The 14,831-nt window shown below is 39.4% G+C and overlaps 1 protein-coding gene across 5 annotated transcripts in view; it reads right to left on the reverse strand.

Moving 5' to 3' along the window:
• The window catches only part of ICA1 (islet cell autoantigen 1), a 124,059-nt gene that overhangs the window by 92,895 nt on the left and 16,333 nt on the right, over window positions 1–14,831 (reverse strand). Inside the window, exons 1-4 of one of the 5 annotated variants that reach the window (XM_087821183.1) lie at window positions 14,349–14,800; window positions 11,410–11,575; window positions 7,875–7,947; window positions 2,912–3,035 (exon numbers count right to left, since the gene is read on the reverse strand). In XM_087821183.1, the coding sequence (XP_087677309.1) occupies window positions 2,912–3,035; window positions 7,875–7,947; window positions 11,410–11,575; window positions 14,349–14,365 (380 nt within the window). In that variant the 5' untranslated portion in view covers window positions 14,366–14,800. Of the gene's footprint in view, window positions 1–2,911; window positions 3,036–7,874; window positions 7,948–11,409; window positions 11,576–14,348; window positions 14,801–14,831 lie in introns of those variants that run through there. The other 4 variants (XM_016218878.2, XM_016218877.2, XM_087821181.1 and 1 more) reach the window with 4 other exon arrangements.

A 14,831-nucleotide genomic window follows, 5' to 3' on the forward strand; every position in this document is an offset into this window, starting at 1 on the left:
TCGGATTATGGATATAGCAATAAACTGTTTAAGAAAAAAATCCTATTTTCTTTCGTTTTCCTTTTGCCTATAAAGCACTGCATTTAAATATTCAGCACTTCTTTAAAAACAGCTTGCTCACACGTCCTACCTAGGTGTTGCAAGTTGTTTTCAAAGACATATTGTTGTGCCATGAAGTAAGCCTGTGCTTTATCAGCACTGGGTTAAATTTAATACTCACCATTCCTCACACTGAAAGAGCAGTTGTAGCAATGACTACCCAATAAGTCAGTAAAACAAATGCTTGTTTGAAGGTTTATAAAATGGAAGCCTTCTCCTGAAAGGGAGAAAGAGTCCTCAGCTGTCCCCCCTAAGGATCCCACTTATTCCTGGACTCTTTTTCTCTTGCCTTGGATTCTGTCACTTTCCCTAAACTGGCTGAAAAAGAGTCTTGTGAATAAAATATTCTTGATTTCTCTGACCGTTGTAAAGTTGGACCCAAACTTTTGAAGATGTAATAACATGATGATAGAGATTAAGGTCTTGAAGAAAAAGGCACATAAAAGCACCTCATTTCCCCCCCTGTGACTTGCTTCATATAAAATCAGAAAGGTGAAAACCCCTTCACTGGTGGTACCGGGGACTGAGTCCAGGCCAAGGGAGAACTCAACAACTGGAACCATCAAGCTCTAGTGAAAAACTGGCCCACGTTTTCATTCACGAAAATCTACCCAATGGGAATAATTAACAAAGAACCAAAAGGTCAACTCCAAAGACATTTATCCTTCAGCAAGCAAAGGTGGAAGTGACCCAGGTACGCACAGAAGGGCCCAGGTGAAGTGTATTATGGAATGATTAGATAGACAATGGAATACTACGCTATGGATGTTTTTTTCTAAAAAAAAAGTATATATGGACATAAAAAGGTGGTTAGTGTTATTTGATCAGAAAAGTCAATTTGCTAAATAATCAGTATGCAATACTACACAAAAATTGTATGGTACGATGTTGTTTATGTTAAAAACAAATTCTGGCACATCCCAAATTATTGTCCATTCAAGGTCTGAGAATTCAACTACCTCAGAGTCTCAAGTAATCCTCCGACTTCTTCAAGTTTAGGAGGACTGGTTTGGATGTCATGTGCCTGGTAAGCAGCTGAGTTCCATGAAACCAGAGCCATCCTGCAGGACACCACCTTCAAATCGCAAAGTTGTCCAAGTTGCATTAAATTATGGATATGGGGCAGATTGCTAGTTTGTAATAGTGATACTTCCACGTATCATTTGCATAGTTTTGGTTGATTTGTTTGGCTGTTTTTATCTGTATCTCAAAGTTGGATTATGTAAACTTAAGGTAACAAATGTGTGCTGTGTGAGATAATTTGGTATACAAGTATTAAAGGGTGTCACTGGATAGCCATATTATAAAATAACCATGCGATCAGTAACAGCAGCTTTTGTAGTGACGAGTCCAAGGATTTAGTTTTGTTTCCCATAAATGGATGTTAATTTTGGCATGCAGGTCTACATAAGAATTTTCTCCCTGAGATTATTAATAATTGTATGGTTAACATATGAGAATTTATGAAAAAATTTTCAAGAATCAATTATCCTTGTAAGGCTGAGGAAAGCGTGTATGACAAAGTATCAAGGGGTTAAAAGTGGGTCATCTCTATTAAAATTTTAGTTGTTTTCTAAATTTTGCCCTTTTGGTCCTTCTCTTTTTAAATTTTTCTAGAATGAATAAGTATTATTTTTATAAGGAAAAACAGTTATAATAAGATTAAAAGGTGCAATTCAAGATTATAAGGAAACACTTTTCTTGGAAAACTGGGGTAGAGCACTATTAGAAATGGTTTCATTCAACTAGGAAAGTTGGCGTTGCCCACAAGGTCAGGGTCCAAATGTCATTAGGAAGAATCAAAGTGCCCAGGAGCTGGACCACTGAAAAACGGCCACGGTTGGTCTCTTTTTGATCACACCTTCCTTGGTTTTCAGAGGGACACTTGTGATAGATCTGCTCTTGGCCCACAGGGAGAGAGAGAAAGCAGTAAGGAGAAATTCACAGAAGAAAATGTTGGACGATCTGAGTAAGTGAAATTTTTGTAGCCTGAATATTTTTGGAAACTACCTCTAAGCCTTATGTAGTTATAATCCTGCCTAATGAGAGAGAGTGACATTTTTGGAGGCCTGTCAGTTAGTTACTGGGGAAGGAGGAGGAGAGGGTGTCGATTTCTCAAACACAAAGGGCAACTTATGCAGGGGCTCCTGCTTGTTCTACACAGACCATAAAAATGAGTCATGGTGGTGTTAAAAAAAGAAGTCACTGACCTAGCACAATTTCCTCTGCACCAGAGCTTCTCAAACCTGAATGTGCATCTCGTTGAAATGCAGATTGGGACTCAGCAGTTCTGCATTGGGGCCTAGAGTTTGCGTGTCTAACAGGCTCCCAGGTGGGACTGCTGATAGTGCTGTCCAGGGTCTGAGCAGAACAGTTCAGGGCCTCTTGAACAACACTGCTCTAAAGTTAATTGGTCCACCGAGAGCAGAGAAGGAACCCTTCTACCTGGTCTCATTAGGCTCCTGCTTTGATCAGCTGCTGGAAGGGGACCAGACTGACTGCTAGGAGCAATATGCTCAAGGTCAGATATAAGCCTAGGACAGCACTCAGCAATTGGGATATAAAATGCCCCCTTATAGACCAGAAGAAATACGAGGGAGGATTTAAAAAAAAAAAAATTTGAAAGGGGAGGGGGGAAAAATTATACCTGTTATCTTAATCAGAGAACAAAAACAGACTAACAACTGAGAACAGAATAACTTGTCGGTCTCAGGCAAGAGCCTTCTGAAAAACGCTGGGCAATTCCCCTTTGTAACTGGGTCCCACGTTCTCAGCAGGTCCCCCAAATACGGCCCCAAGGAAGCCCACACACCTTTGCTGGGAAGAAAAGCAGAGGGCCTTTCCTGTCGCTTGCATCATCTTTCCTGCTCTGGTTTTATCTTGGAAGCCTTGGGATCGGAGAAATTTCCCCAGTTCATTTTCTTCTTGAGACAAGACTGGTGAAGAAAAGACCAAAAGGAGCCATGAACAATGAGCATTTTTATTACAGAGAGGAGGAGAGAGACAAATCCCAAGGTCTTCTCTCCTCTAGAGTCAAAGATGAGATGAAATTAAATCCCAAGCACAGGCTACAAGGTAAACTCCCCACCCCGTCCATTCGACTTTCATGCTGTTCTTCCATTTACAAAAACCAAGAGATCAAATTCACTTGAATACATCTGTCAGTGCGTTTGGTGCCCTGTAATCGGAACCAGAAAATGACCTCTTGTACTGAAAAGCGAGCCGATAATGTGCTGCTTCGAGCTGAAATGAAAAAGTTGAGTTTGTCAAGTATGACTGTGGGAATCTTTGGTGGCGGCCTACAATGGAGAGTCGGTTCCCTTCTGTTTTTCTCTCTTGCTGACTTTTTGATCTCTACTTTCTGAGTTACATTCTACTGGATTGTAAAGCAATTCAAACACCTTATCCATGACCCAAGTTTTTGGTTGGTGGTGGGGATGAAGAGCGAGGGTGGGTAGGTTGATGACTTGGTGGATTTTTTAAATGCAGAGCTGGAACCAAATCTGAATTGGTTATGCCTAATCTTGGTCTTATTTTATTTTTAGTTGATGTATAATTCACATACAACATTCTATTAGTTTCAGGTATACAACATAATGATTCACTATTTCTATTGGTCCTTATATTTAAAGACAACCTCAGATGACACTATTGGTGAGCTAGTGACTGGTACAAGCTTCCTACAGATTGGGCAGTAAATGTAAGTGTCTCTTTTGACATCGCACTTCTGTTAGGCATACAGCCTTAAGGAAGTAGTAAAATGGACACAAAGATACATAGACAAAGATAGGCACAATATCATTATTTATAACAGCAAAACACTCTTTGTCCCCACAGTAGAGGTGGTTTAATCAAACACGATGCGCCACGTAACGAGCAGTGAGCTGTTACGCAGCCACTGGTCCCAGCCGAGGTAGGAGTAACACTGCGCTTCCTGAGTATATTGCGTTTAAACAGCATTTGCCACGCACATACTCTGAACACCGCTACTCTTATTTCACATTTCTGTACCGATGCTTTTACACATCATATGTCCTTAAAACTGCTTTTTAAATGCTACTAGGATCCTTGCCCATTTGCACGAACCATCCAGATTTCTTTAAGAACGCACCCCGTTCCCAGCACAACCTCCCCAACAATGGCTGTGGAATGTCAGCCAGGACCCGCAAATCCAAAGGCGAAGGTTAAACTCTCCACGGCTCCCTCATTAGTTTGTGACTGTGGTTCCCTCTACACACTCCAGAGGAGAGCCTTTTAGGGCCCATTCTTCCTGAGAGATGATTGACTACCTCCTTCCTTCCTCTTCTCTCCCCAAATCAAGTTCATTGGTCAAAGTCCAGCTCAACGGCTACTGCCTCTGGGAAGCAGTTGGTCCCTGTTTCTCTAGGAGAGCGATGCCCTCTTGGCACCTGGTGTTCGAGTGTTGGTAGGTGGGTGTATGTCTATTTCCCATGAGACTCCAAGCTTTCTCAGGACAGGGACCTCATGCAAACTATGGATTTCCCAGGTAAATGCTTGTGACATTGAATTAACTATAATTTCCCCCTTGTTATCCCTTTACATTTTGTTTAAACGTTTATTTGATATTTTTGCCATGGTTCTATGTAGCTTTAAAAAAATTCCAATGATGATAAAAAAAATTTTTAAATACGTTTTATTCCTTCTTCTCTTCACTTTCCAGTGTGAGACTCATAATTTCACAATGACTCTTTCCACATGGAGAGCAGTTTCACATTTTTGTTCATAATAGCATGAGGCTACTGTAACTTTTTTTTTTTTTTACCTTGAAGGCTCAAGTCACATACAAATGAACATATTTAGCTTAAGGCTAGGAAGGAACCAATTCATGGAACGTGGATGATTACATGATTGGTGAAATGTACACTTCCCTAAATAAACCTAAGTAGGTAGAAGTATTTGAAAAATCATTTTTGGTTACTTTGTGCACTGGGGGATTGATCTTGGGGTGCTAGACAGGTTTCATTTTGAGAGCTAGATTCTAATTGGCAGAGCTGCTCAGAGGGCAATGGAAAAAGTTTGAGCTGCATCAGGCTCCAGGTTGGATTACTTAGTAATGGCCATCATTTTCTGAGATGTTCATTCCTTAATGCTAACTTTAAAAATTCAAATACTAAAATTAATGTACAGGCATTTAAAATTCTTCTAAGGTAATACATGACTCAAAAGCTTATAATTTTTCACTCTACTGGGGTTAAAAAAATTCAGAGACAAATAAAAACCTATTTATATTTAATTGCTGATTAGATTTTCAGATGTGCTCTAAAAAGGCAACTGAAGAACTATAAAAGCAATTAGCTTGGCAGCATGAATTCACTCAGCACAGAGTGAATTAATTTATGGATGATCTTAGAGAAATGAACAACACATACAAGGTGCCTGCTCTGGTGAAATTTACATTCAAGCAGCAGGAGATAGAAAATTGGAAAATACGGAATCACAAACTCAGTACCAGAGAGATTAAGAGAGATTAGTAGCTGCTTTGTACTGGTGGTCAAGGAAGGTATCTCTGAGTAGGGGACCATGAAGTTGAGCTCTGAATGACAAGGAGGGGCCACTCTTGAGGCAATTAGGGCAGGAACCAGTGAGTACAAAAGGCCTCAGGTCACATGATGGGTAAGGTCAGAGGGGCTGGAGGGGTGAGCTGGGCCTGATCATGTAGGAATTTATAAACCAGGGTGTGGAAGTTTGGATCTTATTATAAGTGCCACTGGAGGTTTTTTGGCAGAGAAGCAATAGGTTCCAATGTGCATTTTTTAAAAGACTTTTAATTTTGAAATAATTTAGGCTTATAGAAAAACTGTAACTGGAATTCAGAGTTCTTGCATATCCTTCGTCAGCTTCCTCCAATGTCAGCATCTGACACAATACCATGGCACGCTGATCACGACTAGGAAATGAACGCTGCTACAACACTACAGGCTAAACCACGACCGCACTGGAATTTTACTAATGTTAATGTTGTTTTTCTGTTCCAGGATCCTATCCAGGATCCCACAGTGCACTGAGCTGTCATCTCCTCAGTCTCCTTCAATCTGGGACAGTTCTCTGCCTTTCTTGTCTTTCATGACCTTGATGCCCTTAAGAGTACCTGTCTGGTATTCTGTAGAATTTCCCTCAATATGGGTTTGTCTGACTTTTCACTATTAGACTGGGGTTACCAATTTTAGGGAAAGCAGCCACACAGGTGCAGTATATGGTATCTGGGTTGTATGATATCAACACACATTTCACTGGTGACGCTCACCTCGATCCCTTCTTCAGGTGCTGTCTACTGGGTTTCTCTACTGTAAAATTATGATTTTTTCCCTTTTGTAATTATTAAAAGTCTTGGGGGTGGGGTGGGGGTGGGGAATACCTGAGACTATGCAAATATCCAATTTCTTCTCAAACTTCCATTCAGGAATTATAGTATCGTCCATTGCATCCTAACTACCACAATTCTCACTGTCGTGTTTGCCTCGTGATGATTTTGTGGCTCCCTCATTCTTTCTATATTTATTAACTGGAGTTATTTTATAAGGAGGAGCTGTCTCTCCTCCTTGTTTATTTCCATATAGACTTTATGGATATTTATTTTACTTTATGGGTTATAATCCAACACAGTCATTATTTATTTTGTTGCTCAGACTGGGAACTCTGGGAGGGTGACCTCATTGCTCTGTGACTGCAGTGGAGATAAGGGACTGGAGGAAGCACAACTGGAGGCAGGGAAATCAGTTAGGAGGCAGACGCAGCAAACTTGAGAGAGTGATGGTGGCTTGAACTAAGACGGTGGCACTGAAGGTGGAGAGAGGAAGGAGAACCCGAAAGCTACTTAGGTGACAAAATGGACCTGTAATTGAGACTGACTGAATGTGGGATAGAGAAATGGTGGCAGTGGGGGTGTCATCTGTCTTGATTTCTTCACTGTTCAAGACTGGCATTACAGCCCAGGAGGAGTCTTCACTCCAGCACTTACTAAAACAGATCATTTACGGAATTCTGCCTCTAAGTCCCGGGACTTTGTACTTATCCCCAAATAGCCTTGATAAAAGTTTACTAATGAAGGACAATGACCAGCTGTTAATTTGAGATTATTGGAAAGGGGTTTGGCAGCAGTTAAACACAGAAAAACTTCCCATTTAGTCTCAGAAACACAGAAATTGTATATCAAATCACCTACAAATGGAAATATGAAAACATACTAAAGTACAACTTGATATTTAGCATTTCAGAGATGACTTTGTTGGTAATGATGTTAAGATGGGATCACCAGAGGAAAAGTCTTGTTCCCTAATAACCCAACATCCAACATAAAAATGTTGATGAGGAAGCGCTGCCAATGAAACACTGTCAATGAATTAACAGTATGTGCCTTCTCTCTCCATTTGGTTATTTTAAAAAGAACAAAATTAGAAATAAGAGAGCCAGGGCAATTTTTAAAATCCCCAAATTAAAAAAACCCTCAAAGTATAAAATACTGAGAAAACTTTTTTATGATTAGAAAGATAAATGGCATGTACTTAAATCATGGGAGACCCAATACACAATTTTTCTATTATGGTACTTATATTGAAAGGTAAACAGCCTATGTAAAGGATTTCTGATAAAATTATTAAAGACCCTCCTCCCCACCACTTACAGAGCAAAGACAGACCCTCCTCACTAGTAGTTTATCTTCCTTGCTTCCTAAACACATGTGATGATACAGTAAGGCAAAATATCCTATTCTGTACTGTCTAACAGATTAATATTCATACTTATGGTATACTTACAACATATTCTCTTTTGATAGAGTACAATTGCTTTAGACAAGTCCAAACAGGTTCTCTGAATTGAGTGAAACAGCTGTAATAAAAATACAAAAAATGATACATAAAACAGACAGCAGTAAAATAAAAAATAATCACACTGAACATAATTATAGTGTTTGATTTGCTGACTAAAAACAAGATCACATGCCTAAGTGTGCTTGGTGTTATGTGATGTACTACACAAAACTGCAACCGAAGCCTTCAAATAAGCTGCAATTGTTCTGTATTTATTGGGATTCATCATCTCCACAATCTAAATTAAGATCTGCAGGACAATGATTTCCTCCAGACAATTGAAATAATAGCTGAAAAACAGAAATCCTAAGTGAAGGGCCCAATTAGAGGACTTGGTAAACCAGAGACCCAATATTCATTCATAATTTAATTTATTTCTTTTACCACTTGCTGTCTTTTTTTAAAATGGAGAATATGTCAATTAAGCATCATATTTAAAACACGAAATTAGCTTAGTCTGTGATCCTAATGTCCTCTGTGGCGTGCGTAAACAACTCTATAAAAAGCAAACAAAAATCAATCAGCTGAGTGTTCTGTCTGTTTAGAAGACATCTGGTAAAATGGAGCTTATCTAGCAGCCCCATCACTCCTTAGTTTGCCAATGATTTCATAAAATATACAGAGAAGAAACCAAATGTCACGCTATAGCCATCACAGAGGAAACGAAGGGAGAAGCAGGTGGGCTGTATTTTTAACTCATGGTGAACCTGGTCTTCGCTTCAGAAACTGAGACAGCTCAAGAGGAGATGGAACAGATACTTCACACTTTCTCCACCAGCCCACAGCCAGGGCTGGTATCAATTAGAAAACCTGGCAGACAAACAGGCAAGGCTTTCCCTCTCTTCCTCCAAGCTTACTGGCCCTGGCGATGTAGCAATTATGTCCTGGTATTAGAAAGCGCTTCACTATTTTAGTCAAAACAGATGATCTGCTTCACAATGTATATGACCAAATTAATAAAAATGAAGGCAAAGATATATACTTACAAGATTAAAACTATTCCCAGGAATGCTCACTACAATAAAACTTGGACAAAGAGTATAAACTTTCCTAAATCTCATTTCATTATAATGCATCCTCTCTATCTGACCTGTTTAGAAAAGAAAAAAAAAAAACACACACCAAAACAACAAACCTTTACCATAAAAACAAATGAGAAAATCAGCAGTGTGAATCTGTTCCTTAACATATGCTTGCTATCAAGATTTGGGGTCACAAACCACCAACATACAGTAATTCTCAAATATACAAGCAAGGAAATTCAAAAAGCAGGTTCAGGATCTGATCTGTTGTTACTGTTCACTTTTTAAACACTGAGGTAGAAATTAAATGCAATAAAACACACAGCTCTGCAGTGTTAGTTCTGTGAGTCTGACCATTGTACAGTCTTGTAACCACACCCAAAATAAGATAAGAAACCTTTCCACCATCTGGTCGGGCTCCTCTGCGGTGCCACCCACTGAAACACTTCTGTCAGGTTAATTTTGTACTTAGGAGCTATTTTTGAAAAAGTGATTTTATTAACAAGCAGTTTGGATAAATATTTAAACTTAGTGCAACATTTCTATATTAACTTCCCAACAGATTGTAATGAAATCTGACCATTATTTTAGCTGGGCACACAGCTCTTTGAGCCAGCAGAATAAAATTTCTTGTTTTCTAGGCTTGCCCTGTATGGTAACAGTAAGACCACATAAAAATGGTTTGCACTTTGTTTAATTACATTTTATTGATGGAATCCAGTCTCTCTATAAATGTCAACATCAGTATTAACATTTCTGCAACAGGAACGTCTTTGATGTGTAAAATTATTAGTCACAGTGAAGTACTTTGGACACTCTGTGCCTAGGACAGCAGCTATTTGGATTAAAATATAGTTGATTCGGTAAAAAATGCTGCTGCAAGAGTCTAAATATTGCTGTACTGTGCCTAATGTACTAATAGTTAACACATTAAATTTCTCCTTGAGTGAGGCTTATATTTACTAGAATGTTAAGGAGGAAAACATAAAGCTGTAAGATGTGAAAAGCATAAGCAACTTAAAACCATTTCAACTGTATTTAGAATGCTAACATCAGAACAGACACCTTCTGGTGGTACTTCTCCCCGGGAGGAATCTCCACTAGAACATCCCTGTCAAACCCAGCTTCTATTCCAACAATTCCAATGACGGGGGAGGACTGGGAACCAATAATAGCTGCACTGACATGGACACTTATCCGATTAATAGTTCCCCAATGTGGCCTGTGTGACTGGCTGAGGTGCAGTGGTGAACAGGGCAGACGTGGAACTTGATCTCCTAGTGGAGAAGGGTAGGCAAACCAACCAATTTCATGAGCAATGAGTGCTATGAAGAGCGCCCTGGGACTGGCTCTACCCTCAGATGCACAGAATGGATTATCCCTCTTCCACGTACAGATCTTCCTATACCATTGACAGCTAACCTAGCTCCCCTTGACCCTCTCCCTCTGTTCCAAATGACCACGGTTTCCACCATCCTGGCCTCCCTTCTCGGAAAGCTTCTCGAAATCTTGAGCTTTCTGTTTTAGTCCCATTAAATGTTCAGCGCATTGATTTTAGCTTATATATTAAATCTGGAGATCACTTTGAATTCTTTTCAGGTCATGTAACATATTTTTCCTCTCAGGGCCCTGCCATTCATGGAAGTATGTTTTTAAATTTTAATCGAAAGTACTGGCAGAATGTCCAGGAAGATAGGGAGTTAGTGTGCCTTCGACCAGTTATACTGGTATTCCAGGACCAACCAGATATGAATTCAACTTACTGTATTATTAACTAGTCTAACTAAATAGCTGCTTAGTGAATTCATTCTAGAATTTTCCAGGGTAGAACACCAAGCTTACTAGACTCTACTTTCCAGGATCTTTTGTTGCTACTCCCTTTTTTTTTTTTTAAATTACTGATTTTGGAGAGAGAGGAAGGGAGGGGGGGGCAGAGAGAGAGAGAGAGAGAAACATTGCCTTCCATATGTGCCCCAACCAGGGATCGAACCTACAACCCAGGTGTGTGCCCTGACAGGGAATCAAACCCATGACCCTTTGGTGCACCGGACAAAATTCTAACCAACTGAGCCACACAGGCCAGGGCCCTTTTTTCTTTTTCTAAATGAAAACATTTGCCAGAGCTCAGTGTTGATATCACTAGCGGTGGTTCTTTAATTGCATTAACATTTTTCAACAAACATTTACTGAGAATTTACCACATGCTATGCATTCCAACTAAGTGCGAAAAAGCAAATTAACTGAGGCATATGGGTACATGAGAATTTGTAGGTTTTTTGTGTGTTTTCTTAAAGAATAGGCTGGGACTGAATTTATCTGATACCAGATTTTCCTCATAAACTAGCTGTTTGCAATAGATCTTCAAATCTGAAGCACACCTATGCTTGCCCAGGTGAGTCACCCCAGGACCGTGACCGTGGCAGGGTGGCTGTGCGGGGATGGAAAGAAACAGAGCTCACCTCCAGCTTGGCATCCAGGTCTGCGTCAGAGGCCACAACGTGTTCATCTTCCTTCTTCCCCGTGGCTTTAATAAAGGCCTGCTTCGTTTCCCAGTACTTCTGCTGCATCTTATTTACAACGGACTTATCCTGAGCATACCGGTCCTGTAAGTCCCAGGGGTAACTGCTAACAACATTGAAAGAACAATGTTTTTCATGACGTTCATAACGACTGAGATATTTCAGAGTGAACAAACTTATCACAACATTGTTATACACTTACAACATTAATAAACATGTAAGTTCTTTCTTTTATGCTTATTACACCAAAAAAGTCAATCAACTCTGACTCAAAAGCCTTAAAAGTTAGTGAAGAAATAGAACAACTTTTGCAGGAAATTTTAGAAACTCAACCTTGAAAGGAGTGTAGATATCAGCAAGTAGGACACACCCCTTGTAGGATGGAGAAAGTGAGGCCGAGCCAGGCAGGGGGACTGGCTCCAAGCCACGAGTCAGAGATAAAGCCGGACAGCAAAATCCTCTCCACTCCAGCCTTAAGGCCAACACTGAAGTGATGGCAGAAAGGCAGAGATAAGGGGCTGAAAAATAGCACCCTTACAATGTCACAGAGGTGCCTAAAATAGTCAAACTCAGAGAATCAGAGCAGAACGGTGGCTACCGAGGGCTGGACAGGGTGAGGGGGAAATGGGAAAATTTCTAATCAGCGGTCATAAAGTTTCAACCATGTCAGATAAATGAATTCTAGAGATGCCACATTGCCCCTAGAGTTAACAACATTATATTGCACACTTTAAAAACTGTGAAGAGGGTAGATGTCTTACCAAAGTCAAGTAAAATTAAAAAAAATTTAAGAAAATCTATTACAGATTTCTGATATTAGAACTTTAATTCCTTAACTATAAATGTTTAAAGTACATTACATTCTTCAGGAAGAACACAGTGAGAAGAAAAATTGAGAATAAATTGGAATTCCGTAACAGTGAACCTCAAATATTGACAGCAAGTTTGCTGCTGGCGTTCCATCCTGTGCCGTGTTGTCTATGAGCTCCTCCTGCTCCAAAGGCCTGCGCGGGACCCCAGTGTCTCTCCTCCACAGGCATGCCTCACATCCCACCCCATGGTACTGCCCCTCAAAAGGTGAGTCCTGTGTCCCAAAACATGAGTTGTTCTACACTACCCTATCAAAATACCTGTATCTCTAAACATGATTCTTTATAATCTCCTTCCAGTTAGCATTTAAAATTTTCAACCCACAGATGTATTCTTTAAAAGCCATAAGGGATTTCAGATGACTTTCTTAGCAATGGTTATCTTTAGAGAGAGAAGTAGGATTGGAGGAACTTTCATGGTTTCTGCATTATTTAGAAGTTTTATTATAAGCTTACATAATAGAAAATACATATAACTTTTATGTAAAAGACGACCTCTCTATAGAGTATGTGCGTTAATAGATTGGAAGGATATACACCCCCACCTCCAAAAACGGGTTATTTCAGGGGAATGGAATTTTCAAGAATGGGGAATTGGGTGGACTTCTTTATACTGTATCTTCCCCCACTCTCTCCAAAGGTCATGAATTAACAGTAAAAAATTTCCATTTTGAAAAAAACAAAAGGGACTTTATAGAGATCTAGTGAAAATGTCTCACCCCAGCCCCAGTCATTTAACAAATGAGGAATCTTAGGTTTTAAAAGGTTAAGAATCTTATGTAAAGTCATACAGGATTAAAATCCAGGCCCCTGAATCCCAGTCCAGTGCTCATTTCAATGGTCTCTGCAGCCCTTGTGTTTCAGCAGCAAGCAACGAAGTAGCAGAGTAAGTGGGAGAAAGACTTTGGGGAAGGGTCCACTTCTTGGGGCTCTGCCGTCTCTCTCATACAAGTGACTACCCACTTCCCCCAGCCTGCTGCCAGGATGTGACAGCCATTAAGAGGGTCACAGGATGGAACCATCCCCTTGTCTTAACGAGTCAAGATGGAACAATTAAAAAAAAAAATCTGACAACTCTTAGTTAGAAAGCAGTCAAATGGGGATACTCAGGGAAACTAAATCCCTCAGCCATTTATTAATTACCTTTAAAACTCATTACATTTTAAGAGATGCAAAAATTCTTTTGAAGTGTGACATCTGATATTAAAGAGGCCTTGGACCTGATTGCTTCTCTACTGAGAGAGGAGGGATTAGAAAGTGTATTCTTTGTTTTAATTAATTGTGCATTTGATAAACAAAAAATATGCACCACATTCTTCATGATACAAATTAGAGGTGGTAAAACATGACAAGGATCTGCTAGCCTGGCAGGGCCAGCATTCAAAAGGGGTCAGAGGCACTGCTTGAAACAGATCTGGATTTTATAAGAGGTTAACCATGCTGCTTAGATGTGTTATAGGCACATAAATGTCAGTGCTGACACTGCCATATGATGACTACATCTACTTTATTCGTCATCATTAAAATAGTGATTGATTGATTGGCTCCTGAATGTTCATGAAGGTTGAAGCCATGACTATAAATTAATGAGTCTGGGTTTGTGTTCATTCATTATTTTATAGTTTCCCTACATAAATTCCCTTACAACCCTAATATTAGAAATTATAAATAAGATAGTGATTAAAAAAAATGTATCAACTCATTGCATTTGAAGAAATGGTAGTAAGAAAAACCAACATTAGATTCTCAAGAAAAAAGTTATATATAAATAAATTTCTTAAAGAAAACTCATTAGATAAGAGCTTATATTTTTGGTTACTTGGTTTCCATACTGCATTTAATAGGGATCTTGAGCTTGACTATATTCAATATCAGATAGGGACCAACAGGTTATTAATTGCTAATGTGACTCTTCATTTTTCTATTCTATTGTCACTTATTGAGCATGTACTATGTGCTTTCCTCTCTCATCAGCCCCTCCCAATTCAGAAAAGACAACAAATTACTTACCATTTGTGTCCTGACATGTTTTCTTCTTTTACTTTTTCTACTGTTGATGAATTGGGAGAAAGGGGCAGGGGAAAAGCATGAGTGGATAAGTTATATTATAACCTGAAATAAAACAAATATGTTTAACAGTTACACACTATATTACAATTATATGTTAATTTGATACATAAAAATTCCAACCTAAGCCATTTCCAGCTATATTTTAGGGGCCCAACACTATTATACAGTAACAGTGGACGCTGGTGTCGATAGTAGTGTAGCTAAGTCACGCTGGAAGCAATATTCCAGGTGAAGTTTAAGTGAACGAGCAGGTTCAATGACAAAGGAAGACTGTAGAAGACTACATAAAATGAGACCACAGCATGCAATGCAATACCATATACTATTAAAGTGTAGAGATATTAGAGCAACGGTATAAAGAATTGCTTAGGAATGATGGACACTAAATTCCAGGTAACAATTGCCACTGCCCTGGGGAGCGGG

Source organism: Miniopterus natalensis, chromosome 10 (assembly GCF_054644295.1).
Source record: "Miniopterus natalensis isolate mMinNat1 chromosome 10, mMinNat1.hap1, whole genome shotgun sequence".
NCBI lineage: Eukaryota > Metazoa > Chordata > Mammalia > Chiroptera > Miniopteridae > Miniopterus > Miniopterus natalensis.